Here is a 24803-nt window from a genome sequence, read left to right on the forward strand (position 1 = left end):
TTTTGTGTGTCGGAAAAGCATCGAGTGTCAGAAACCAAATATGAGTCAGCAAAACTTCACAAAGCCGGTGATGACCGATTAGAAAGCAAAGTCTTCTCTTTCTTTGAGTTGAGACTCAAAAAGATCTTTTACCCCTCTCCACTCTTATCTCGTTGATCACTTGCACCTCCTCAAGCCTCAAAGTAGCACCATCACTTCCATTTCATTCTACAGTGATCCTCTGAAGAAGCTTAAATCATCATGGACTTCGACTTCAGGGCTAGTTTTCATTCTGTCAAGCACCTCTCTGCTGTTCAAGCTGCTACACTTCACTCTGGTACTTGTTTTGTTACTTGCTATTTCCCTGTGTTGTTCTTTTCTTGTTTATTTGAGTACCCATTTTCTGTTTTGTTCTTGTGTTTGAGCCATGGTTCCGTGTATTCATGAACACCGCTGGCTATTCTTATTGTCTTTTGATGTGGAATCCGAAGTTTTTTTTCTTTAGTGGGTTACACTGGGGGGAAAAGTATTTGGGTCGTGTTACATAGCCTGAATTTGGCTTGCGTGCCATTTTTGATGTATTGTATATGAACTCTCCCATTTCCTCTTATGTTGCGAGTGATTTTTGGGTAACTGAGTGAATGCATTTCATTACCTTTAATTTTTACCTTCTGTCATGATTTCCTTGTCACAAGCACCTGGAGCTTTGTTTATGCTGCTGCTGCTGCCTTAATTTGTCAGAACTCAGAAGCACTGTGTTCATTATGCGACTGAATGAAGATATTTATTCTGTTCTAAATGAGTAAATGGACTTGATTTGCATGAAAAGTCAATGATTTGATATCTTGTGGCATGTAATATTTTGTCCAGTGTGTATATTTCATAGCCCATGAAAGGGACAGTGATGTTTTTTAATGTGTACAAATCATTCTCTGGTGTGAAGAGTGTTGAAATTTTCCTTTTTTAATTTAGACATATGAATTCTTGGATCTGTGCAATTGAAGTCCAATTTAATTAGGATATTAAAAAACCATAACGAAGCTTCTGTTGAGCTTCCCTGTGATTGTCTCTTCACCATAAAAAGTGTTGACATGCTGCGAGACCGGTTCTATATATTTACCAGTCTAGCGCCTTCAAGCTTACAAGTGATGGGAAATAAATTTTCCCTTTTATGATAATTAAACCTCATAGCAAATGATGTTGTTGACGGAGGAATTTAAAGGAATTTGAGGCTATTCAGTTTAAATCGTCAATAAAGGATGAAAATTTTCACCAAAATAAAGAATGATTCCCATAAGGAACTGCCTGAAGCTGATCCCTTTCTTTTCCGGGTAAGGTATACCAAAAAGCCTTAGCAACGACTCATGGTGGTGCTTAAAAATGACTTGCCAACATTGAAAATCAAACTGGAGACTTTTGCATGGATTCAGTTTGATTCTACTAGTTGTACATTAATTGCACTTGGATATATATATATATATGGAGGCCTTTTGTTTTGGCTTAATTGGGATTTTAGAGAACAAGTTAAAAATGTTAATACCTTAAAAATATGATCAGGTTTATGGAAACTAAATCGAGGTCCTGATCTATCAATTTTCATGTACAACACATCACTGAAGTACATCTATGGGTTTTACATTTAATGGCTCGATATTAAGTATTTAGCTTGATGTATCTGATCATATTGCAAAGTTTTATTTTAGATCAGGGCTGTCTGAAATTTAAGATGTGCCGTTGAAGTTACTAAAGAACAGAAGTAAGCTCTAGCATTGTGCTTATCCTTCCCATTTGGTATTATGCGAGCTCCTGCGGTTGTATTAGTGTTTCACGTTCAGTTCATTTATTTTCAAATTGAGAAATGGAGATGCTCCTTTCATGCCATGCTATTTGGAGTTCTTGTACTTGTTCTAGAAATAACTTTGACCTGTTTTAAACCAGATAATAACTATTCAGGGATCCATTACACGGAAGTGGAAAATGATGGCCGGTCTGATTTCCGATGTCCTTTTTGTGATTTTGAAATTGATGTTCCTATGCTCTGCAGCAATTTTGAAGAGGAGCATTGCTCTTCCCTAAAAGATGTGGTATGCTCTTTCTGTTTCTTAATATCTTTTGGTTAAGCAGAAGTCATTACTAATTGTTAACAAGTTAACACTTTTGTCATACCCTTGTTTTCTTTTTCCTTTTATCCTTGATTGATGGATTAACCCTCCAGTTACTTTATTGTAGATTGTAATTAAGTTACATAATATATCTGACCAGAAAATTTATGTGTCTGCTTGATATCGTGCACTGTCCTAATCTGGATCAAAAAGATAAATGATCCAGTGATCCAGTAACCACTATAATTAACAACTAGGAAACATGAAAGAGGACACTTCCATATTTTTTTTTGATGCAGTTAAGTTAATCATGATTGAAATTTCTGCTTCAATTTCCAAAATCAGGTTTGTCCTGTGTGTGAAGAAAATTTAGGGAAGGAAACAATCATGCAATTTATGCATTCTAGCTCTCGGAAGGTATGTTTCACTTATCTGAAAATTGTTGTGTTCTATAATGTATAATCTATCACAAGCTTGGCATCATGAGAATTTGTTTGTTGGCTAACTCAATTCAACATATTGATGTTTCATATTTGATCTTAAGTGGGCGTGGAAGCCTGAGAAATCTAGCATGTGCTCTGGTTATTCAGCAATGCTTGGCAAGAAACTGGCTTCCAGGGGAAACAAACAAGAATCAAAACCTGACCCACTTTTGTCATCGTTTGTATGCACCATGCCTGTTCCAAACCTTAACAATATTAATACAGGTGAAGACTCCAGCTCCAGCAACAAGGATATATACATTCCTGATGCAAAAAGGTATGGTTCTTTTTCCATCAAGATTTTGTAGTGGTGGTAAATGTTAAGTTAGCATAACATGAGAAACTTCGGAAACTTTCAATGCAGAGTGCACCGATACAAAAGGATTTGCTTTCTTTCTTCTCTTTTTTTTCCTTTGCTGTAGGAAGTGTTAAATATAATAAACTTAACTAGAGTAAATTACACTCATATATGTTGTAGACTGTCTGCATTTATTACCATTATGGCACATTCATTAATCTTTATATTAAATACAAAGAATGCTTCATATGACAAAGGAAAAGAGGAGTGTTATTCCTACATTACCTTAGTTGCCAAATTGTTGTGTTTGCATTATTCGATCATAAATTATTTGTGGATCTACAAGATACATCACTTGAAGTTTACTCATTGCAAGATTATTAATAATGTACATTCATTTTGAAAATGACCAAGAAAAAGGGTAAATTAATTTCAATTTTAAAGTATATGAAATATGTTTCTTCAAAGTTTCATTATGTGATATAACACTAGTGAAACAAGGCAACTATGTTCTGATTTGAGAGATTTTTCTCTGGCATCCTTTCAAGTTCCAACTTGAAAGATAATTTGAAAGAGGAGGGAGGTTTGTGTATAAAATGATACACTCTGTGGTATTTCCAAGTAACCGAATCTGTTTAAGCATTTCTACCATCAAAATATAATTGCATCATGATTTGACTAAAGTAAAAATTTATGAAGGAACTAAGAAATACCAGACTGGTCGTGAAAGTGAAATTACAAAGTCATAAAATCTGAGCATTGCATGAGCAATTAACATGCGTCTAATGGCTATCACTACTTTCAAAACAAGGTTGAGGAATTTTTGGGTGTTGATGATGAATCTTGGAAATTAGAAAGGAAAAAAGCTTTGCTTTGCATTGAGATTAATCAGCTAAAATTCCTTTGGACAATTCTGTGGGGCATACCCATGAAAATACCTAAATGACATAAACTGTTTTCAGCTTGTCTTTTTGTTTCCCTTACATTATGTATTAAAAGTAAATGTCCCATGCATACCAGGAGAGAGAGCCAAAAAAATTAGGCAAGCACTACCTTATACCAAAACTTCCTCTACAACAAAATTTACTAGTTATAAATTGTGATGAATAATAATGTAATGTTATCAGGAGTACCTCAGTTTACACTCGTCAGAATCATGATCTTTAGCATCTCAAGTTTTTATAAAATTTTGTTTAGTATTATTTTTTCTTTATCTTATTAGCTGTATCATTATGATGAAACACGTGCTTTAACATCGGTTCAGTGTTCTTTTAGTTTCACACAGTTGCACTTTGATTAGTTAAATATTTGCAACATGTAGAAAAGATTAACTATATGATGAATGGCTACGATCATTTACTTAAACGCAGTCCAACATGTCATATATTGAATATTTCGTGCATAGTTTTGCAGATTATTAATGGTTCAATTGTCAAATCACCCATGAAAAAAAAAGTTTCAGACTCAAACCCCAGTCATGACAAGTGCTAATTTTTAAAACTCTCTAGCCCGTGTATAAGCTTTTCAAATTCGTCCATACATTCATCTAATCATTACCAAAACTTCCCAGCAAATTAATTGAAAATGATAAATGAAATACTCCCATTTAAGATATCATCATCATGCCTTATTAGCAAAGTAGTTAGTAGTTAGTAGCAATCCTGTATCCTGGTTTCAAAACAGAGATAGAAAGAAAGCTTGTGAAAACTCTCCTTAAATCCAATGCTGAAATATTGCTGATGGAATAATGGCTTTGTTTTTGCAGGTCTGGCACAGATGCACAAGATATGGGGGATGAGGAGGACCAACAAGAGAAAAGGTTGAGAGCAGCTTTTGTTCAACAGTTAGTATTATCAACAATATTTGAGTAAATATGTTGGTAGAATTTAAAGCCACACAAGTCATGGATTGGTAGCAGATAGCCTCTGACGCTGATTCAACAGGCACTGGGTTTTATTGTTGTGCTGTACGAGTTTAGGAAATGTGAAAATAGTCTATAAGTGAGGCTATGTGTATTTAATTTGAACATACTTCATCTTTCAATTAATGTCTGTTCTTTGGTACTCTTTATAGAAATTCGTAAATCTGCTTTCCCACGTCATTTTCATCGTTCACGAATCACATCTTATCGTCCCTGGGAGAGCGACTGATATTGGTATCTATGATTACGAATCTCATTTTAGTTATCTCCTAGTTGGGGGTTAATATGGAATGGAAAAAGGGTTACACTGATGCACCCAAATCATGTCACTGTATTTGTATAACGTTAAGTTGATTATATCCATCCTATCAATTCGAGTTTCTGAAATAACCATGGATTTAAGTCGAAATTGTAATTTTTACAAATCTTACGTGTTTTCTTCTGTTTTTATTTAGTAGGTGAATAATGGAAAAAAAAAAAAAAAAAAAGGTCATGTTACCCAAGAAAGTGACAAATATTGAAGTGTACTTCCATTTTTTTTTCAATTTTAAAAATCAATTTAGTTCTTGAATAAAATTGACACGACACTGGCATTTTTACTGTCCTATTTCTTCTCATGTTCAAACAATATTTCTTTTTAGCTTGAAACGGCAGGTATAGAAATATTCTCAGTTAGTCTGATTATTTAAGTTATTTGTTGCATAAAGAATGGCATATTTTCTTGGCTTGTATTTTGAAAGAAGGCAACTTTTGTACTGATGCATTGGCTAAGCTGGGAATTACAAATATGGATAAGCTTTGCGTTCGCAAGGATCCTCCAGCATCTTTGAGCTTTTGCCATCTTGCAAATTCATCTTCTGTTTTACTCTTATTATTATTATTATTATTATTATCTGCAGTTTTATTCTTTAGCCCTTAGTCTGCTTTTTCTTTTCATTTATGTAACAAAAAAAACTTTTTTTTACATCATAACGACTACGGTAGGTGGTTGGGTTAGTTAAAAACTTAAGAGAACGAACATCCTTCCCATTCACGTAAATTTTAATACAGCGAGACAGAAAGGTTTGTGCAAATACAAACGACTATTGCAGATTACTAGAAAGCATGGTAGAAACTAAGCTTAGCTGCACATAGCTCCAGTCAATGATGTATACTTTGGCAGAAGCCCAGTTGCTTACCATGTAACAAGATAAAATAGTTATATTGGGGCGTATGGAAAGATTAATATACATAATAATCCAACCGAGCCCCACTAACTTCTGTATCTACTTCCGAGGGAAATGAACAGAAAGAAGGGAGGAAGGAACCTATATGATAGAACTAGACCGGTAAAAGAGACCGAATAATCTTTATTGCAGATATATAATCTTGGCACTAGTATCAGTGAGATATAGAACAGATAACAAGAACAAAAGTAGCACCAAAGAGAAGAGTTCTCTCCCTCTCCTTCACACTGTTCCCGTCTCATCCCTGATCCCTCTAGTTTCCTTGTCACAACTGAATTTCCCTACCCATTTATTAATATCCCTGAAACATAATCCTTTTATGACTTTATCTTGCAGCTCAGCATCTGTGAGCCTTTTGAATCCCCCTCCTCTAACTCCTAAACATGCCATTGGATCTCTCATTTGTGAGCATCGCAGATGCTTCTGATGTAGGATTCTGTAGATTATTTTGAGCCCACTTCATATATATGGGTAGCTTCAATAATGTGCCCTTGTTCTACTTTCCCTGTCCAGTCCTCCATTGAGCTTGACTCTTCTCATCAATCATTTGGTTGCAATCCATCATTTTGGCCAGTGTCTTTGCTGGGCGCAGTAGTTGCATTCCGCTGCAAGCCATTTAAGAAAATACCTTTCAGGTATTCTTTGATTGGTGCACCTCACTGGGCCAGCATAAAACCTAAATCACCCCGTGAAATCCTCTACTGTGGCAATTTGCTTCAAACCCAGCAGCACTTTATGGGTTTCTCATCATGGACGGCTGAAATTGCCTCATAAGTGCCAATCATAAACCCTCCCAACTCCCAAGAAGGGCTCGGTGAACCAAGTTCCCACCATTGAAGCCAACTAAGAGCCCTCTCCTCCATAGCCACCATCACAGATAGAACTCCCCCCCCAATTCTCTCCCACTCATTCACCAAGGTATTTGAGAGACCTGGTTCTCTAGGCTCCAATTTACTTCACAACCCTCAACAGACTTTAACCAACTCCCCTTAAATAAGCCCTTTACTAATGAGACATGTTTTCATGGCTTAAATCTCATATAGCCTGCCGAGCTAAGTAGTTCACTTGTCCATTGCATATTTATTTTCAATAAAGACCCATACATCCAAAATAAAACTTCAGCAAGACTTCTACAACACAAAATGGATAGACATTAACAACGATGTCTCAGGACATTGCACTACAATTACATCATTTCTACATATCTTAAGACAAAAGACAGTTTGGATGATAGACAAGGACGGGAGAGGTAGGAGAAAGGAAATCCAATTTCAAAGGATTTGAAGGAGGGGATGCCTCCTCAAACCCCCAAAAATCCTCAACATTTAATTGGGGATTAAATAAGGGGGGAAAGAGCGTGTTTTAATTAAATTTGAATATGAGAAAATAGTATAGATTCCCTTTTTTTAACTTCAATTTCTAAACAGGGGTTAAGATAAGGAATTAGGGAAGTGACTCACCATCCAATTCCATCCAAACATTACATGACTGTACTAAATATCAGCCTTCCAAGACAAATCTCATAATTTCAGGCAAGCAGAATTTACGGAATCTTGCTCAAGTACTTAACAGATGAATTATAACAATAAATAAAAGAGAAGGAAGTCAAACAAGGCAATGGAAAACCATTATCCAGCTTGACTAAACATAATCTAGAAACCTACAAAACAAAAGAAAACAGATATAGTTGTGTAAAATGGCAAAATTCAATTGCACAAGCCAACGATAGATACTTTGTTCGCCCGGTAAGCGTCATGTATTTGGGATGCCAATCTCCCAACAACTCACTCAATGATGGATTGGATAACACCAGCTCCAACAGTCTTGCCTCCTTCTCTAATAGCAAACCTCATTCCCTGTTCACAAGCCACAGGAACAATGAGTTCAACCACCATCTTAACACGGTCTCCCGGCATCACCATCTTGGACTCCTCATCCTTGTCATTCATAATGGCAGTCACTTTGCCAGTAACATCCGTAGTCCTCATGTAAAACTGAGGCCTATAACCGGCAAAAAACGGAGAGTGCCTGCCACCCTCTTCCTTCTTCAAGACATACACAATGGCTGAAAACTTTGTGTGAGGAGTAATGGTTCCAGGCTTAGCCAAAACCATCCCTCTCTGAATATCAGTCTTCTGAACACCTCTAAGTAACAAACCCACATTATCACCAGCCATGGCCTCATCTAGAATCTTCTGAAACATCTCCACCCCAGTGACAGTGGTGTTCCTAGTTTCCCTCACACCAACAATATCAACCGTGTCTCCGACCCTAATAGTACCCCTCTCAACACGGCCGGTGGCGACGGTTCCACGACCGGTGATCGAAAACACGTCTTCAACGGCGAGCAAGAAGGGAAGATCCGTTTGGCGCTGAGGAATGGGAATGTAGCTATCCACAGCATCCATAAGCTCGTAAATTTTATCAACCCATTGGTTTTCACCACGCTTGATTGCAGGGTTAGCCATCAAAGCTTCCAAAGCCAACAAAGCGGAACCAGAAATAATGGGAACATCATCGCCGGGAAATTCATAAGAGGAGAGAAGCTCACGAACCTCCAATTCAACGAGTTGCAAAAGCTCCTCGTCATCGACCTGGTCCTGTTTGTTGAGGAACACGACCATGTTGGGGACACCCACTTGTTTGGCGAGGAGAATGTGTTCTTTGGTTTGGGGCATGGGGCCGTCGGCGCCGGAGACAACGAGGATGGCGCCGTCCATCTGGGCGGCGCCGGTGATCATGTTTTTAACGTAGTCGGCGTGGCCGGGACAGTCGACGTGGGCGTAGTGGCGGTTCTCGGTTTCATATTCTACGGTGGCGGTGTTGATGGTGATGCCACGAGCACGTTCTTCGGGAGCGGCGTCGATTTCGTCGTATTTTTTGGGGGCGCTGTTGCCGAGGGAGGCGAGGGCCATGGTGAGGGCGGCGGTGAGGGTGGTTTTGCCGTGGTCGACATGGCCGATGGTGCCGATGTTGACATGGGGCTTCTTGCGCTCGAACTTGCCCCGGGCGGCGCGTACGGTGAGGGAGCGGCGGAGAGTGGTGGCGGCGGAGGGCGTGGGGGTGAGGTGGAGGATTGTGGAGGGGTTTATGAAGGAAGAAGAGAGGTGGGTTGTGGAGTGTGTGTGGGGTTTGAGAAAAAGGGAATTGGAAGAGTGTGAGGGGGAGAGAGAGGAAGATGCATAGGGGTTGTTAGGGTATGTGAGCTTTGAAGCTGCTGAAGAAGAAATTGAAATAGCCATTGGGCGTTGCAAAGAATTGAAGAATGAGAGTTTGCGTTGTGAGTGAGTGAAGACTAAAGAGAAGAGGATAGAAGAAGGAAGGGTTTGCGAATGTGTATTTGTTTGTGTTATCTATCTGATTTGGGTGGACAAAAGAGGACCTCATGTTATGTGTTATCCCTTTTCTCCCTTCTGTTTTGGAGGGACACTTCACTCTTCTCCTTCACTATTCCATTCAAGTGCCTCATCTCATAATTCAGTTTTTTTTTATCAAGAAAAATATTACCACACAAAAATTATAATATTTACTTCTTTTTTTCAATTTGCTGTTATCAGACTTGACGTAACAGGTGTCTGCCATTTTCACACAATCCAGCTAACTGTTTTTCAATTGTTTTTTATATGCTAAACATGACTTGTAAATTCATTTTTTTTATGATTTAAAATTATTTAATTGAATCGTTATAACTAAGTCTTTTAAAAAATAGCATCAAATTTTTTTATTATTATTGATGTGATACGGTGGGTTTGTTACATATACTTTGTTTATTGGACCCATTTAGAAACAAAATGCAGTCTGTGGAACAAATTAAAAAAATGAAGCATAGATATTTGACAATGTGTTATATGTAATATGCACACCAAAACCTGTGGCTTCAATCCTTTCATGTACTCTCTCCAACACCAATTCACGCAACCTTTAATAATAACTTTGAGAATCGAAAGAAATATTTTTAAAAATATCAAGGTTTTATGTGTTTCATATATATAGAGAGAGATGAAAATAAAACAGACAGACAAACAAGTGATGGCCACAATAAAATGTTGATTTTTAAGAATTTAATAGTAAAATCTTTAAATTAGAAAATTACATTTTTTAAGTTACATACTTATTAGAACTTTCTAAATAGGGGGTTTAAAGCCCTAATTACAGTACACAGCTTACCGATATGCGTTTCAAATTTTCAACTCAACCAAGTTTTGAGAAAATAACAACCATTTCATGAATGTCTAAAACAAAATTAGGAAACTCTTAAATTAAACTTAAAAATTACGTGGATCAATTATTTTAGTCTCTAATATTTTAAAAAATCTTCATGAATTGTTAATTTACAATAACTATTTATTTTAACAAATTTTATTATATTTTCATTGCTGTTTTTTACAAAAATTTATTAAATTAAATAATATTAGATCTTATTTTTTAATTTTAAAGACTAAAATGTACTTTTCCCCCAAATGTCTAACTCATTTTCTTTTTTTTTTTTCTTTGGGTCAACAAATGTCTAACTCATTCAATTTGAAAGTTAAGCAAATAGCCTTATTTTTGGTCCAAGTTTGAACCTTTCAATAATTGGGTGTCTCACCAATATTTTTCATAGGTTTTCCTTTTTACGGGCCTAGGGTCTTTCTATGATCTGTCCAATGGTTCCAATTGGGCTACCAAAAACATCTGAAAAAAAAATGGAGATCGACAATCTAGTTTGGAGAAAATGAAATGATTGAGATTGAGAGAGATTAAATTAGCAAATGCAATGTATTGTAAATTAACAAAAATAAAGTGGCTTTTTGAACGATAAAAGTCAGAGTAAATACTAAATTATAAATGCGTTGCCGATACTTTAGTGCAAAACAAATGAGAGAGATTAATTGACAAAAAATAAAGAATATACAAATTTTTATATTATCTTCTGTTAATATTTTTAGAATGTTATTAAAAGACAGAATCACTTTAATAATTTAACTATACATGATTATATAATATATTTGTGTGTGTATTACATTGGCAGTAAGTTAAAAACAACATTATTAATAATTACACTTTGTTCAATAAATAAATTTTGTTAACTTTGTTAAATAAAGAACTTTGTTAACTTTAACTTTATAGATTGAATAGCCACTAATAATAATAAAATTTTATCAAAAAAATATTTATTATACTTCTATAAATATTTATTAAATTTTTTTTATTAAAACTTCAACTTTAACTTTTAGTGCTTTTTCATTTTGAAATTTAAAAAATATTATAAACTTTGTTGACAAGATTTGACGGAGTAACTGAAACACACTTCTTCAGTATATGTAAGGATCATATTTTATGTTTTAAGAATTAAATAAGTAAACCAAGGGTGTGAATAGTTTGGTTTCATATAAAACTAAATCAATTTTAATTATAAACCAATTATATATATTGAATTTTAAATTTAAACCATTTTTTTTAAAGGCAGTTTAGTTTTATATGAAATGATTTAATTATAATTTGATTTAGTTTATATAATTATCAGGCCTTAATTTTAATTATAATTTGATTTGAATTAGGGTTTTCTTTGGTTAATTTTTTTTACACATCTCTAACTAAAATATACAGTCCATTTGCCTTAAAAAACATGGTTTTAGTAATCACAACTTGCTTTTAACTTCGATAGAGCCTGATAATGAAAACGGAGGAACACATTTGTCTATGTACTTTTTATAGAAACAAATACTTTTTAGTTATTGTGAAACAGTTTATAATGTTATCCAAATAGGTTAAATAAAAAGACTTCGTAAAGTGTGTTTTATTATTCAAACCTTGTTCCAATTGCCACCCAATCGGGCCCATAATCTAAAGCTAAAGGGAAAAAAAATTAAACTTTCCCTACGAAATATGAAAAAAATTTCAAGTCAACTGGCGGATAGATCATATAGAAGATTGAAGTTGAGAAATCCATGAATAATCCTTAGGCCTTAGCAGAGGAACATTATGTTATCCAAAATAGTTATTTTAATTATAAGAACAAGAAGACCCTTTATTCTCTAGCTTTCCACTGTGACGTCTTTAACCAAACTACAAATAAAAGAAGTGACTGGTTAGTTGCTATTATGGAAATTTTGGTAGACGAACCACAATGTGTGCACCTAAACACAAGACATAGTGTGTGTGAATGCATGTGTGCTTTTATCACATGTGTCGAAGATTGGTCTGAACCCTGATCTGAGGAGACCAGGCTGGACATGCAAATTCGAGCCACGGGGCGTGGCCCATAGACGGCTGGCAACCCTACTTTACACTTTACAGTGTTGCAGAATTTGTGGTGCCTGCAAGAGAAAATCACTACCATTCCTTCCTGAATTCTGAGTCAGTACATTTGTCATAGCTACTTAATTGATTATCTTTCCTCTTCCATTTTGTTTTTGTTACATAGCGTAGGTACCTTTTATCTTATAAATTCTTGCATGAAACTCTTATATTTGTAATTGTAAAATAAGGTTTCAAGTAACTGTGAAATTCTTTTAGGTCTAATTGGTTGTTGACTAAGATGTTAGTTCACGTGTTGTGTGATCAGATATAGTTTCCCTTATCTTTTGATAAGAGTGGTAGTTTCTTTTATAACCAAAAGACTTTCAGTTAATAGAAAACAACAGACGCATGATCAAACGTCTACATGATTAACAATCTGACAAAATTTCTATACTTAACTGTAGCATTTATACAAACCAGATTTATAACCTTGCCAATATACTTGCGTCGTAAACGCTATAATAATAAATAATAGTTTTAATCTCACTTTTTGTCTCTATACTTTGATGTAAACATTTAATTCATCTAATTTTTAAAATATGTAATTTTATTTTTTTTATTTTAATTCTTCACATTTAATTTCTTAAGTTTTAGAACGTATAATTTAGATTTTTCTATTTTTAATTGTTCACATTTATTCTCTTTCGCTTTTTAAATTTACAATTTTCGTCCTTTTAATTTTAATTCTTTGTATTTAGACTCTAATTTTTTAAATATTCAAATTGCGTTTTTATTAAGACTTTTATTATATTTTATATATATTTTTATAATATTTTGTATATTTTTTCTTTATTTATTTATATAAAATAATAAAATGTTATGTCTTAATTATATTTTTATAAATTATTAAATAAAATTTTAACATAAAGAACTTAATTTGAACATTTTAAAAATTAGAGAGTGCTAAATATAGGCAATTAAAACTAAGGAGGTCAAAATAACACATCTAAAAAGTAGAGAAACAAAATTTCTCATTTAAAAAATTAGAGAAGCTAAATGTGAACAATTAAAATTAAAAGATCCAAAATAACACATTTGGAAATTAGAGGAACCAAAATTGTACATTTATAAAACTAGAGTGACTAAAATTTGAGTAAACAAAATTAAAAAAACCAAAATCATATATTTAAAAGAACTATAAATAGTAAATATGAGCACTTAAAATTAAAGAAACCAAAATCGTATATATCTTAAAGCGTAAGGACTGAAAACACAATTAACGCTGTTATACTCTAATAAAATCTGTAGTTTTTTATATGTTTGTCTCAATCGACGAAATTAATGAAAAATTCTTGAGAATTGTTTCTTTCAAGTGTTCTATTCATAAAAAAAATTAAAACAAGCAGATAAATAGTTTTTTAAACATGTTCCAATGATACACAATTTTTTTTATTAGAAATTGAAACTTTAATATTATTAATGTAATGAACTTATGTTTTTTATAAAAAAATTATTAAATATAGCTTTTTCTTTTGCCATTAGGCACACTTTAGAAAAGTTGAGAACTAAAGTCCAGTAAAAGGTTGCTTGGAAAAGAAAATTTTAGAAGGAAGGAGAAGATAAATTTTTATTTTAAATAAATATATTTTAAATTAATATTTTTCAAAACGAAAGACATAACATAATAGATTAACACACATTTAATGTGATAATTATATATTTATTATTATAAATGATATATAATTCTCTTAATTTTAAATTAAAAATATATTTTTTCTCTTCCTTCTGCTTAAAAAACTCTCTCAAATAATCCCTATGAGATATTTAGTAGAAAAGTCTTGTCGCCTATAATAGTAACATGATTCAAGTAGGATAGTTCCCTGTAAAATATACACGCGGTCTAAATCAAAACATAGAAGAAATAAAATAAATAATTTACAATAATATTGATTGAATGATAATTTAAAATAATATATAAAATTTTACATGGCCAAAAATAAATATTGTTTTTAAGATTAATTCTTAATTTATCTCTAAAGCTAAAAGAGACATAATAATAAATGATGGATTAAGAATTTGATTAATTTAATAATATAATTTAATTTCTTGATTAGTGTAATTTTTTCTTTTTCTAAGTAGATAAATATGAATGAAGGTGATCTATAAGTAACTAAACAAGGTCCAGTGTCACAAAGGCATCAAAATCTTTGTTAATTATATAATCATGCTAACGAGCTACATGGTCCTCCTCTTGTATCATGGATGTGCATCACCTCACTTGCTGGAGTTGGTAAAATGAATCGGCTCTTGTTCAATAAAATATAAATTTTGAGTCTTATTTAATTAAATCAAGATCTTTGTAGCCTGATCTGATTAAGCCAACAAAAGCTTGTAATTTCAAAGCTTTACTTGTTTTGTATACTATTTTTGCAAGTCTAATTTACACCTATTTCTTTTCAACTCAGTCCACTAAAATCTGCTATTTATCATGAGCTAGTCCAAAAATGAATCGAGTAGCTCGTTTTACCACCTCTGTCATTTACACCCTATCACTGTGTATTTAACAAGCTACTGGATTTATTTCTTCTATTACTTTGCTGATACAAATATTGATTTGAGGTATTGAAGTGCCTTTGCGTGTATATTGCTCCTTCACCACGATCAAAATTACGTACCAACTCCACAGTAGCCATTCTCCAAACTTAGAGCTTATTTGAGAAATATCAAATTAGAATGTAATAGCTAATAAGATCATGTAATGGTATCTTATTCAGTTGCAGGGAGTTGAATTTGACCGTAAAAAACAACAATTATAAAGGTTAGAATGGTGAAACTAGAAAAGCACACTTAATGATATAGGTAAGCATTATTAATAACATCGGACAAATCAGGATCATGGGAAATCTTAATTATGCCTATCTCACACAACGGTTTTGGTTAAGATAGATCATCATTTTTTTCATTGCTAAATCAACCTATTTTTTAGCATATAGATTCAAATATGCCGTTCTAAGGCCTAATCACAGGCTACTGATAGCTCTATACTAACTTGCTTTAGGGACCACGCTTTCAATGATTCACATTTTGTTACTATTTTTTCTTCTAAAAAAATTTCCTTTATCGTAACCAAGTTATTAGATTGTTTTTAAGTTAATTTGTTTATAAAAGGATAAAAAAATAAATTATTTTATTCTTATAATATATTTTCATAACATTATTTATAATTTATTTTTCTTTCTTTATTTATTTCATATTATTCATTTTATCTTTTTGTTTACAAATATCGTAAAAATATGAATTAGAATAGAATTTTTAAAAAAGAAAAAGAAGAAATCTCATTTTCATCAAGATGAAAAAATGTTGACCATCAATGACCTGCCCAATGTCTTGGCAGCATTGCACAGTGCACTAGTTTTCTTAAACGATCGTCATATATATGTAGTGTGAGATAAAATAAAAAATAAAAAGACGAAAGAGAGATAAAGATATCACACACACAAGTATATAAAGATTGTTATATGTTTTTTTTTGTGCTTTCCTTTTAGTAATGTTGTTTAACCAAACTTATACTGCACAATAATTTGCATAAGATTAGATAGATGTTCATTACTTATTATGTGTAGCTAGCTATCTTTTTCTTTTTGGAGGAGCTAGCTATCTTTTGCTTTTTCTCTTTGGGCGAGTATCGAGTGTAAGCCGTTAGGTCTGAAGCAGTTGGAAAGTTTTGGACCTTCGAGGAAATTTTGTCAAAAAAAAAGAGTAGTTGGGACGTTATCCAATTACATGTGAAAATGTTGCTAAATTACCTAAAACCATCACAAAGGTAAAAAATTCAATTCCTAGGATGAAACTCTTACTGACTATTTCATCTAATTTCTCTTTTCCCTGCTGTAATTAATCTCCCAATTTCAGCCTGCAAAATTTGAGTGTTGCTGACTAGAAAACCACCGAAACCTATTTGTCTCTAAGCAAAATGCTCATGTCTTAAGGCTTTAAGACCAGGTCTGCAACTTCAATGTGGATTCCTCAGACTTTTTCTGCAGCTACCAGTCCATAGATTCCCTCTCCCACCCTTCTTTGAAGTAAAAAGTTAGGATTAAAACTTTTAAAAAACGCTGAGTTCTCAAGCCTTGTAATAGAAAAAGCTATATATATATATATATTGAATAAAATTACAAGTTCTAATATCACTTGTAGTGAAGTTCCTCATGCTTATTTACTTGGGAATAAAATATAGGAAGAAAAAAAAATATTTTGCTCAAACAAAAAAAAATGTGTGGCAAGAAAGATTGCGAACTTAATTAAAACGTCACATGGAAGAGTAATATGAAGATCCTTTCAAACTAGGAAGAAATATGATGAGTCCTTACATTGGAAAGCTAAACCTTACATCTACAGTTGTTCTTTTGACCGGTTATTTTTGACCTTATCATATCATGTGATGTTATGAATAGATGACTTCTAAGTTCGTAAAAATCTATACACCAAATCTGATGAAAAATGGCTTGCTTCTCTACATATAACTATGCCTGGAAGTAAGCACTTTTTAATATATTAAAATTTTAACAACTTTGGATTCGAAAAAGTTTGTATAGATTTAACTTTGAACTTAAAAAGGTAATCTTTAACCAAAATAAAAAATAATAATAAATAAAAGAGGTAGACATAGGCGCAGAATATAAAAAGGGTTGTTCTTCACTCACTCTCACTCACCGCCAGTCCATATGCCAGTTTGGAAATTATTCTTTGAAAATCCAATTAATGCTGCCATGAACATCTCTGGCAGCATCTAGCATTCATTAAACTTGTGACTAAGATCTCTCAGACTCTCACTCCCTTCATGACATGACTACTACTACATCTACTTCATCTTGAAATTCCTTCCATTCTCTTACTCTCTCTCATCTTGTGATCTCTCTATTTCTCTAACCCACTTTAGCTTCATCGACTATCTGTCAGATTGTGCACTCATCAAGAAGGATGCAAGACTCAATTGGGATTCCTGCTTGCTTTTCTTATGTTGAGAAGCAAAGTGATGATCATGGGGCTGTGACCCGTTCAGGTCAGAGTGTTTACATGTCTGTCTATAGAACAAAGGTTGCTGATCACTGCCGCTTGATCACCATCACATGGTGCAAAAACCTGTTGCTTCATGGCCTTTCAGTGTCAGTGGAAGGCCCAGAAGGAGAGGAACAGTACACCTGCAAGGTTGAGCTGAAGCCATGGTACTTTTGGAGAAAACAAGGTTCAAAGCGCTTCATAGTGGATGGTAAAGCACTTGATGTTTTCTGGGACCTTAAAGCTGCAAAATTTAGTGGCGAAACAGAACCAACCTCGGAGTACTATGTTGCAGTTGTTTGTGATGAAGAGGTTGTACTGCTTCTCGGTGATCTTAAAAAAGAAGCATACAGAAGGACAGGGTGCAGGCCAGCACTTATTGATCCCATTTTGGTTTCGAAAAAAGAGCACATTTTTGGGAAGAAGAAGTTCTCCACTAGAGCCAAGTTCCATGAGAAGGGTAGGTGGCATGAGATTTCAATTGAGTGCAAGAACAAGGGAAATGGAGATTCTTTATGTGGGGTTCACCAGCCAGAGATGGAGATAAGGATTGATGGGCACTTGGTGATTCATGTCAAGCACTTGCAATGGAAATTTAGAGGTAACGAGTCAATTCATCTCAGCAAGATGAGAGTAGAGGTATATTGGGATGTTCATGATTGGCTCTTCAGTCCTGGTTTAAAGCATGCTTTATTCATTTTTAAGCCAATTTTGTCATCTACTAGTACTACTACTTCTCTGTCATCTTCATCACCTCCATTATCATCCTTATCGCCTCCATTATCTACTGATCTGACAAAGAATTCTGGATCAGTGGAGGGCTTTAGTGTTAGTGGGTCATCAGAGTTTTGCTTGTTTCTCTATGCTTGGAAGGTTGAGTGAGAGGATCATGTTAACTTTAATGGTACATCATCATCAAAGCCGGCAAAATAAGGTTGAAAATGGACTTGGTTCTCCAAGTCATGGAACAGAATGTAATGGTGAGGATGCAGATTGAGATTGGGTTGAGAGGGAGATGGATTTGGATTGACAAAGCAAGTGGGGCCTAACAGGTACTGGGAGTTAGTTACAGCTGGGGTTGAGCAAATGCGCATAATTGTGGACAAGACAGATTGTATCACAATCACACACATGCCCAATAATCCTCCATCTAGAGACTTCTACATTTACCACATTGGAAATGCTCTTTCTTGACCCGATCTTGGTAAGCAAGCTGTATGTAAATGTTTCTTCCATAATCTAACAACCGATGGTTTATGTTATCTATATTTTGTATCACGGAAATATAGACACAAGATTAGTACTAAGCTGAATGTCTGTATTTGCCCATAAAATGTTCATGCATGTGGCGGAAAATAGTGTCCCGGAAAGAGAGGATGGCTGTTTGGTGATGATGTAGAAACAAGAGTGCAATAATCCATGTATGTGCACCTCACGCATATTAATACACATGGTTCTCTTTCTAGTAGTTAGATTATCAGTATCATCGTTACCATTATTGCTTAGCTGCCTAAGTCCATTAGTCTATTCGTTATTGATTTAGAAATTATGCATAAAAGTTATAATACAAGTAGCCAGGTAGGTGAAGCATTGAAGTAATGAATAATCAGCCTTAGAAGAGATGGACACTAGCTAAGGCCCAAATATATGCTTCAGTTTTTATATTCATTTTAGTTCTTGTACCCCGCTGGGCTTATGCGCCAATGAAAAGGGATATATTACTTTACTTGGTATAGGCCTAATTAAAAAAATATTATCTTAATTTAATTCAATGCTACGAACAGAGTAACATTTTTTTTAAAATAAACAAAACGTTACATGTACCAAAAACTGCATATTAAAACAGTACCATATCTTGCAAGATAAATAATAGTGGATTTGCTTTGTGGGGGGTCAAAAGAAATGAGCAAGGGAACTACAGAATTCGTCTTTCTTTCTTTTTTTCTGGAAGCAGTTGAAAAAATTTTGACCAGAGGAGATTATTAATCCCGTCAACGTCAAAAACAATGATAACGAGGTCACACTGAAAGATTCAAAAGTACGCGGCCAGAGGAACAGGGCTGATTTAACAAAGAAATATAATAGGTAGGCCCAGATGTTGTTGCTGAGCACAAAGATAATAATTTAACTGGAAATGTGACAAGAACATTTTAAACTTACATGTGTGCCAAGCATCCATGAAAAGAAATACACTAAAATAATTGCAACTAACAGTTTAACTTTATATTAACTTTCTCTAATAAAATTTATATTATTAATGCAGACATTATGAGTCTACATTAATAATACAGTATATCATGCTGATCGGAAATTGATACATATTACATTATTAGTGTAAATCTATAATACCTATATACTAATAAGTTATCTTTGACAAAAATTATACAAAGAAAGATAATCTTAACACCTAATACTTTTGTTTATTAATAATTTTTGTAGTAATGGCCTTCTAATCTGATTATTTTATTTTCTTCTGTTTTGATTTTTTTCAAAAATTTAGTTGCCATTGGCACACATGGAGATCTGTTCATTTTGAACCAAAACCAAACCACCTTGCCAAAAAGAACTTGTTTTTACCACGAGAGGCCTCTTTTTCTGCAGGTGCCGGTGCTGGAGCAGGAGATAGCAAAGGTGGCGTAATGAGTTTGACTGCAAGGATAATTGATGTCATCACATTCATGGTTGGAATTGGAACAAAGTGAAATAGACATACTGAGAATATCCGTTTAATAACTAACGATCCTTTATTTATCAAATCATGAGTCCAAAAAATCTAAACTTTAACTGAAAAGTCATGATGAGAATAAAAGGAAGGAAAGAGAATGAAATGCAACCTTGTTTTGGTGAAATCTTGCTAGTTTTAGAACTTGTTGTGTCGATGGAATTTGTTTTTGACCTTGACATAGTGGCTTCATGGTCAGATGTAGAACTTGACTTTTTCTCACGAACTTTATGCTCCATATTTCCTTCACTGTTTTGTTCACCTGTTATTACCAAGAATAAAGGAATTAATCCAACTGTTTAGAAAAGAGTGTAAAATATCAGTACCATGAATATAGTTCAACAAGATATCACAAATGCAAGATGTCCAAATGCTTATTAACCATATCATGATTACAATTTTTTTATTTTTTAACTTTAACCCTTAGGAATAAATTTAAACATTTAAAAGTAGTAACTTTTATTAAAAAAAATGAAGTATAAAAAATGTTAATTGCAACTCGTAAGACTAAATCTAAGCTACTACTACTAATAACAAAAAAAATTTAAAATAAAAATTTCTATTAAACTTTTATAACTTTAATACAATTAATGTGTTCTTTTATAATAAAAATGTTTTATTTTTAAATACTTAAGCTCGGCCATAAAATAATTATGCTATCTTAATAGGGTCCTATCCTGATGTATACAACTAACGCTCCATGCCTATGGTTCAGAATAATCTTTCTGCAAATGTTAAGTAGGAGACGAAGAAATATTACTTAATTAGCTTAAAGAGTTAAAAGAGAAAAAATGGACTACCCACACCCCTTAAAACATTCCATATAAAATCCAATGGAAAAGAATCTCTTTTTAATCTTAGCCTACTTGAAGGAAAACTAAGCTGTATTAAGAGTGGATTTAGCATTCTAAATTCATCGGATCAGGCTTGTGAATCACCATTAAGTTATTATCTAAAATAAAACCAATTAAAAGAGTATAGTCCTTGTGGGTCAAAAGAAAAAGGGGGGGGGGGGGAGTGCATAGTCCATTGCACTCACCACTTTTTCTGGTCATGGAAAAGGTTTTACAGACCAAGGTCATAGAATTTTGCAATTTCAAATTTTCAATAACAAGTTACAGGGAAAGATTCAAAGGAGCACGAGACAGAGGACCAAGGTCATGGTTCATGCATCTTGCAATTTAGAAAAGCAACCAATAATATGCAGAGGTCAGTATAGACACTTACTTTCATCAGGAGACTTCCCATAGTTATGATTCAAAGCTTCAACAAAAGAAGCAGTGTTTTGGTCTTGCATCACTACAAGGAAACAAAATCAACTTCGTTCATTGAACTCCATAATCAATAAACTCACAATAACTCAGTTTTATATGGTGAAACATGAACTCACATTGATCAAATAAAGCATATCTGTAGTTTGGTGCTGAGCCAACCAATAGCAACTGGACTGCCTCTGCATCTCTTGTCATCGATATTGATGCAGATGCTTTTAGATTCTGTGTGTCTAGCAGAATACCAGCAAGCTACAAAATAAAAATAAGCAGAGAGAAATCAAAGTCTTATAAAGCCAGTCTCTTATAATTTTCAGAAGCATCTCTTGGAATGGAGGAAAAACTAAAGTAATCTAATTAATAGCACCAAAGTTTGTCTAGAGACTAAATTCACTACAAGTTTACCAATAGTTTCTTCAGCACAGGGTTTTGAAGTAAATCATAGGCGTCCTCGCAGTAATTATCTGTAAGAACAGTGCATTGAGATCCAACCTGGATGAACAAAATAAGACATAAAACTAGTTCTAAAATTCAACCTTATGCATAATGTCTAATGGTGCATTCTTGGGAACTTCTTGTTTAAATTAAGTTTCAGATTCATCAATAATTTAAATGAACCAACCTCGCCAGTTGTGCTTAAGACATCTTGTCCAACCACCAGGACGCTCAGTTGGCCAGTCACCAAAAGGCTTTCCATGTCCACCTGCATACATGCTCCACAGCCAGATCAGCAAACTATGCAAAACCCATCCAACCTAGTACTATTCATATATACAACATCTTTCTAATATCTCCAACATCAATGATCACGAGAGAGAAAATTTCAGTGATATCTAATCTTACCAATAATCAATTATTTCAACTACTAAAAATTGACACAGAATGCGACATTTTACACTGGTGGTACCAAAAACATTTTCCATAAGCAAATTAGGATTTGGCTTCCTTGAAGTGTTCAATGAGAAATTAAAGGTGTATAATTACACTATACCTAATCTCCTATAATTATCCTAATATTTGATTTAAATAAAATTACAATGCAAAAGAGATTAGTCAACGATTGAGGTACATCCTTGATGCACATCTAAAATAAAAATAAATTAAAGTATTTCATTAACATAGCTCATTTTAAATTAAGAAATACCTTTATTAGTTTATTTTCTTCCTGTAGAGTAAAACAAATTCATCTAGTCATATATCAGATATCAAAAGTAGAAGACGCGAAACCAAATAGAAAATTGTACATGCATATAATTGAAAAAATAAAACTAAGGAACATCTAAATGGCAGCAGAGCATGCATTAATTCATCACACAGGACAAAAGTCAATAATTAAGGACTTGTATATGCGAAAAGTAGCAAAACAAAAGCCAAATAAAATCTGAATGAATTTTAAACATGGAAAAAAAGGGGGGAAAACACCTCATCAATGAAAAGTAATGCGGTGGCATCAAGAGCAACATGGTGAAAGAGCCATGCGGCTTGCTTCAGCTTCCACATAGAGCTTCGCTTGACATTGATGACAGGCACCGTCACCACACCCTGGCTTCTACCCTCGTTCTTTCTCTGCCTATAATCCAATAGCCACGCGTGGCAAATAGCAGCCACCATCGACGCCGTACCTGCACGGTCACACAGAGTCAAACACTTTCCAACATTCCCACGTCACAAAACAAAAAACTACTCATTCATTAACTGTTGGAAGGCCCCGAAAGCACGATTTTGGCATCTGCATGGAGCTCTCCGCTCGAAACTTTCCCGAACAAAATCCTCTGTTCTTTCAAGAACTCGTTGATGGTATGCTCTTGGCTCACTTCCTCTTCCTTCACAACAACATGCTTAGGCGCGACCTTCTCCTGCGAGCATGTGGAAGACGATATCGTCCTCCGGTGCGCCGATTCCACGAGGTTCCTCGGCGGCGACAGAGGAACAGAATCGGACGGAGGATTCTCCTTCTCTTTCTCCGGCGACGGCGAACAAGTCTTGAAGGTTCGTCTTGAATTCGAGGGTTGGATCCCCTGGGGGTGAGGTGCAGGAGAGGGCTCGCTTTGGAAGCGAGACTTTCGGGGAAGAGGTTGACGGGGCGGGAGAGAAGAGACAGAATCAGGAGGAGGAGGCGTGTTATTGTTATTGGTTGGCCTGAGGATGTTGGAAAACCATTTATGGACCGCCGCAGCAGGGGATCCATCCCCATCTGATAAAGGTTGAGCGAAAGTGTCGGATTTGTTACGAGTGTGTTTTGCTGTTTTAGACAGTATCTCATCACTGATCCCTTCCCCCGCTCTGTATCTGCTTCATTCACATTATTATATTATAATTATTATTACAATTTTACCATACTATATATCAAATAATCAAACTAACTTGCATGGAAAATAAAAACTTAAATACATTATTATTTAACGTGATTGAAAATCGAATTTTCATACAATTTGATTGAAAAATTTAAAAATTATTGGTATTTTTGTGTTACCTTCGTGCAGACCTAGTCCTAGAGAGAGCTTCTCTTCGGTCCAAGGAGGGAATGGGTGAACCTGGTTGTGCTGCAGCGAATCTAGGGGACCCTACAAGGCGACCTGGAGAATCACCCCTTGAAGGAGAGGAAGCTACGATTCGACGTGCTTCTTGTAACCACTCTTGTGTCAACCTTGCGCTGTTACTTCTAGTGCTGTCGTCGAACCCTTCATCATCGTCGTTTTCCACGACACTTGCACTGCCCGTGAGGTCGTAGGCTTTGTGCTCCATGTTTGCTGCTCCGAAAAACATGTCGTTCATGAAATCGGTTAGGTCTGGCGCTGGTTTTTCCTTGCGCCGTGTCTCTGCCATCTTCTTTTGTAGACTTACAGAGCCTTTGGTCTCTCTTCCCAACCTTGGCTCCATTTAGACACGCACAGTTAGTTGCACTAACAAATTAAGATCAAGTGTTAAGGAGAATAAAAGAGGTAGGGTTTTGTTATGGTGAGGGATGTTCAAGTTTAAAGATTAATAGTTAGAACATAGTAGATGCATAGAAAACATCAGTTAATTCGACTATGCATGGTAGAATAGCCGGCGTTGGTGCTGTCTTGTTCTCCGAATGTATTTTGTTGTCTTTGTGTCTACATAGAATGCTTCTTAAGAACGTTGTTTTATTTTATGGATAAAAGACCAAGTTATTTGACATGGTGAAAAGAAATCTTGTATTGAGAAGAAATGAGAATGTTGAGATGTGATAAAATTTTGAATTGAATGTGTAGTTGTTAGTTATTTGATGAAAGTTAATTTTGAATCAATGACACCCCATCGAGGCACAGTTCTTTTCTCTCCCTCTCATTTTTAAAGTTATAAGTGTTTACAGAAAAATCAGATGAAATGTTTTATGAAAATATTGAGACATTAACTTATACAAAAATTTAGTTTATTTTCTTCTTTTAAAAATACTTGTTGCTAACTAATAATAAAGTTTATTCAATGTTGCATTTCAGTATTATATTGGAATAGTTTTATTATTTGAACTACTAAAAATTTAGTACTATATACATG

The 24803-nt window shown here is 34.4% G+C and overlaps 4 protein-coding genes across 6 annotated transcripts; 2 read left to right on the plus strand and 2 right to left on the minus strand.

Annotated features, from left to right (window-relative positions):
* Window positions 1-69: 69 nt before the first annotated feature.
* LOC113848537 (protein DEHYDRATION-INDUCED 19 homolog 6-like) lies at window positions 70-5185 on the plus strand. Of its 3 annotated transcripts, none has more exons than XM_027478115.1 (5): window positions 70-316; window positions 1918-2063; window positions 2427-2498; window positions 2626-2840; window positions 4627-5185. In XM_027478115.1, exons 1-5 carry the CDS (start codon window positions 241-243, stop codon window positions 4730-4732), a joined length of 615 nt encoding a protein of 204 aa, XP_027333916.1. In that variant the 5' UTR covers window positions 70-240; the 3' UTR covers window positions 4733-5185. The 3 variants fall into 3 exon arrangements, with proteins under 3 accessions (XP_027333916.1, XP_027333917.1, XP_027333918.1); XM_027478116.1 differs by having other exon boundaries at window positions 186-316; window positions 1948-2063; window positions 4627-4850; XM_027478117.1 differs by having other exon boundaries at window positions 233-316; window positions 1951-2063; window positions 4627-4850.
* A 2428-nt stretch (window positions 5186-7613) lies between these two features.
* Window positions 7614-9464, minus strand: LOC113848536 (elongation factor Tu, chloroplastic). Its single transcript, XM_027478113.1, has one exon. The coding sequence runs from the start codon at window positions 9248-9250 to the stop codon at window positions 7793-7795; it is 1458 nt and encodes a 485-aa protein (XP_027333914.1). The 5' UTR covers window positions 9251-9464; the 3' UTR covers window positions 7614-7792.
* Window positions 9465-17145: 7681 nt separating this feature from the next.
* Window positions 17146-18748, plus strand: LOC113848282. Its single transcript, XM_027477737.1, has one exon. The coding sequence runs from the start codon at window positions 17211-17213 to the stop codon at window positions 18168-18170; it is 960 nt and encodes a 319-aa protein (XP_027333538.1). The 5' UTR covers window positions 17146-17210; the 3' UTR covers window positions 18171-18748.
* Window positions 18749-19236: 488 nt separating this feature from the next.
* Window positions 19237-23847, minus strand: LOC113848522. The gene is made up of 6 exons (XM_027478095.1): window positions 23755-23847; window positions 21904-23570; window positions 21687-21773; window positions 21401-21533; window positions 21238-21309; window positions 19237-20272 (listed from the first exon to the last, which is right to left on the minus strand). The coding sequence occupies exons 2-6, from the start codon at window positions 21988-21990 to the stop codon at window positions 20040-20042; spliced, it is 612 nt and encodes a 203-aa protein (XP_027333896.1). The 5' UTR covers window positions 21991-23570; window positions 23755-23847; the 3' UTR covers window positions 19237-20039.
* Between the last annotated feature and the right edge of the window lie 956 nt (window positions 23848-24803).

This window comes from Abrus precatorius, unplaced genomic scaffold (genome assembly GCF_003935025.1).
Source record: "Abrus precatorius isolate BTA unplaced genomic scaffold, Abrus_2018 Scaffold8, whole genome shotgun sequence".
Classification (NCBI taxonomy): domain Eukaryota; kingdom Viridiplantae; phylum Streptophyta; class Magnoliopsida; order Fabales; family Fabaceae; genus Abrus; species Abrus precatorius.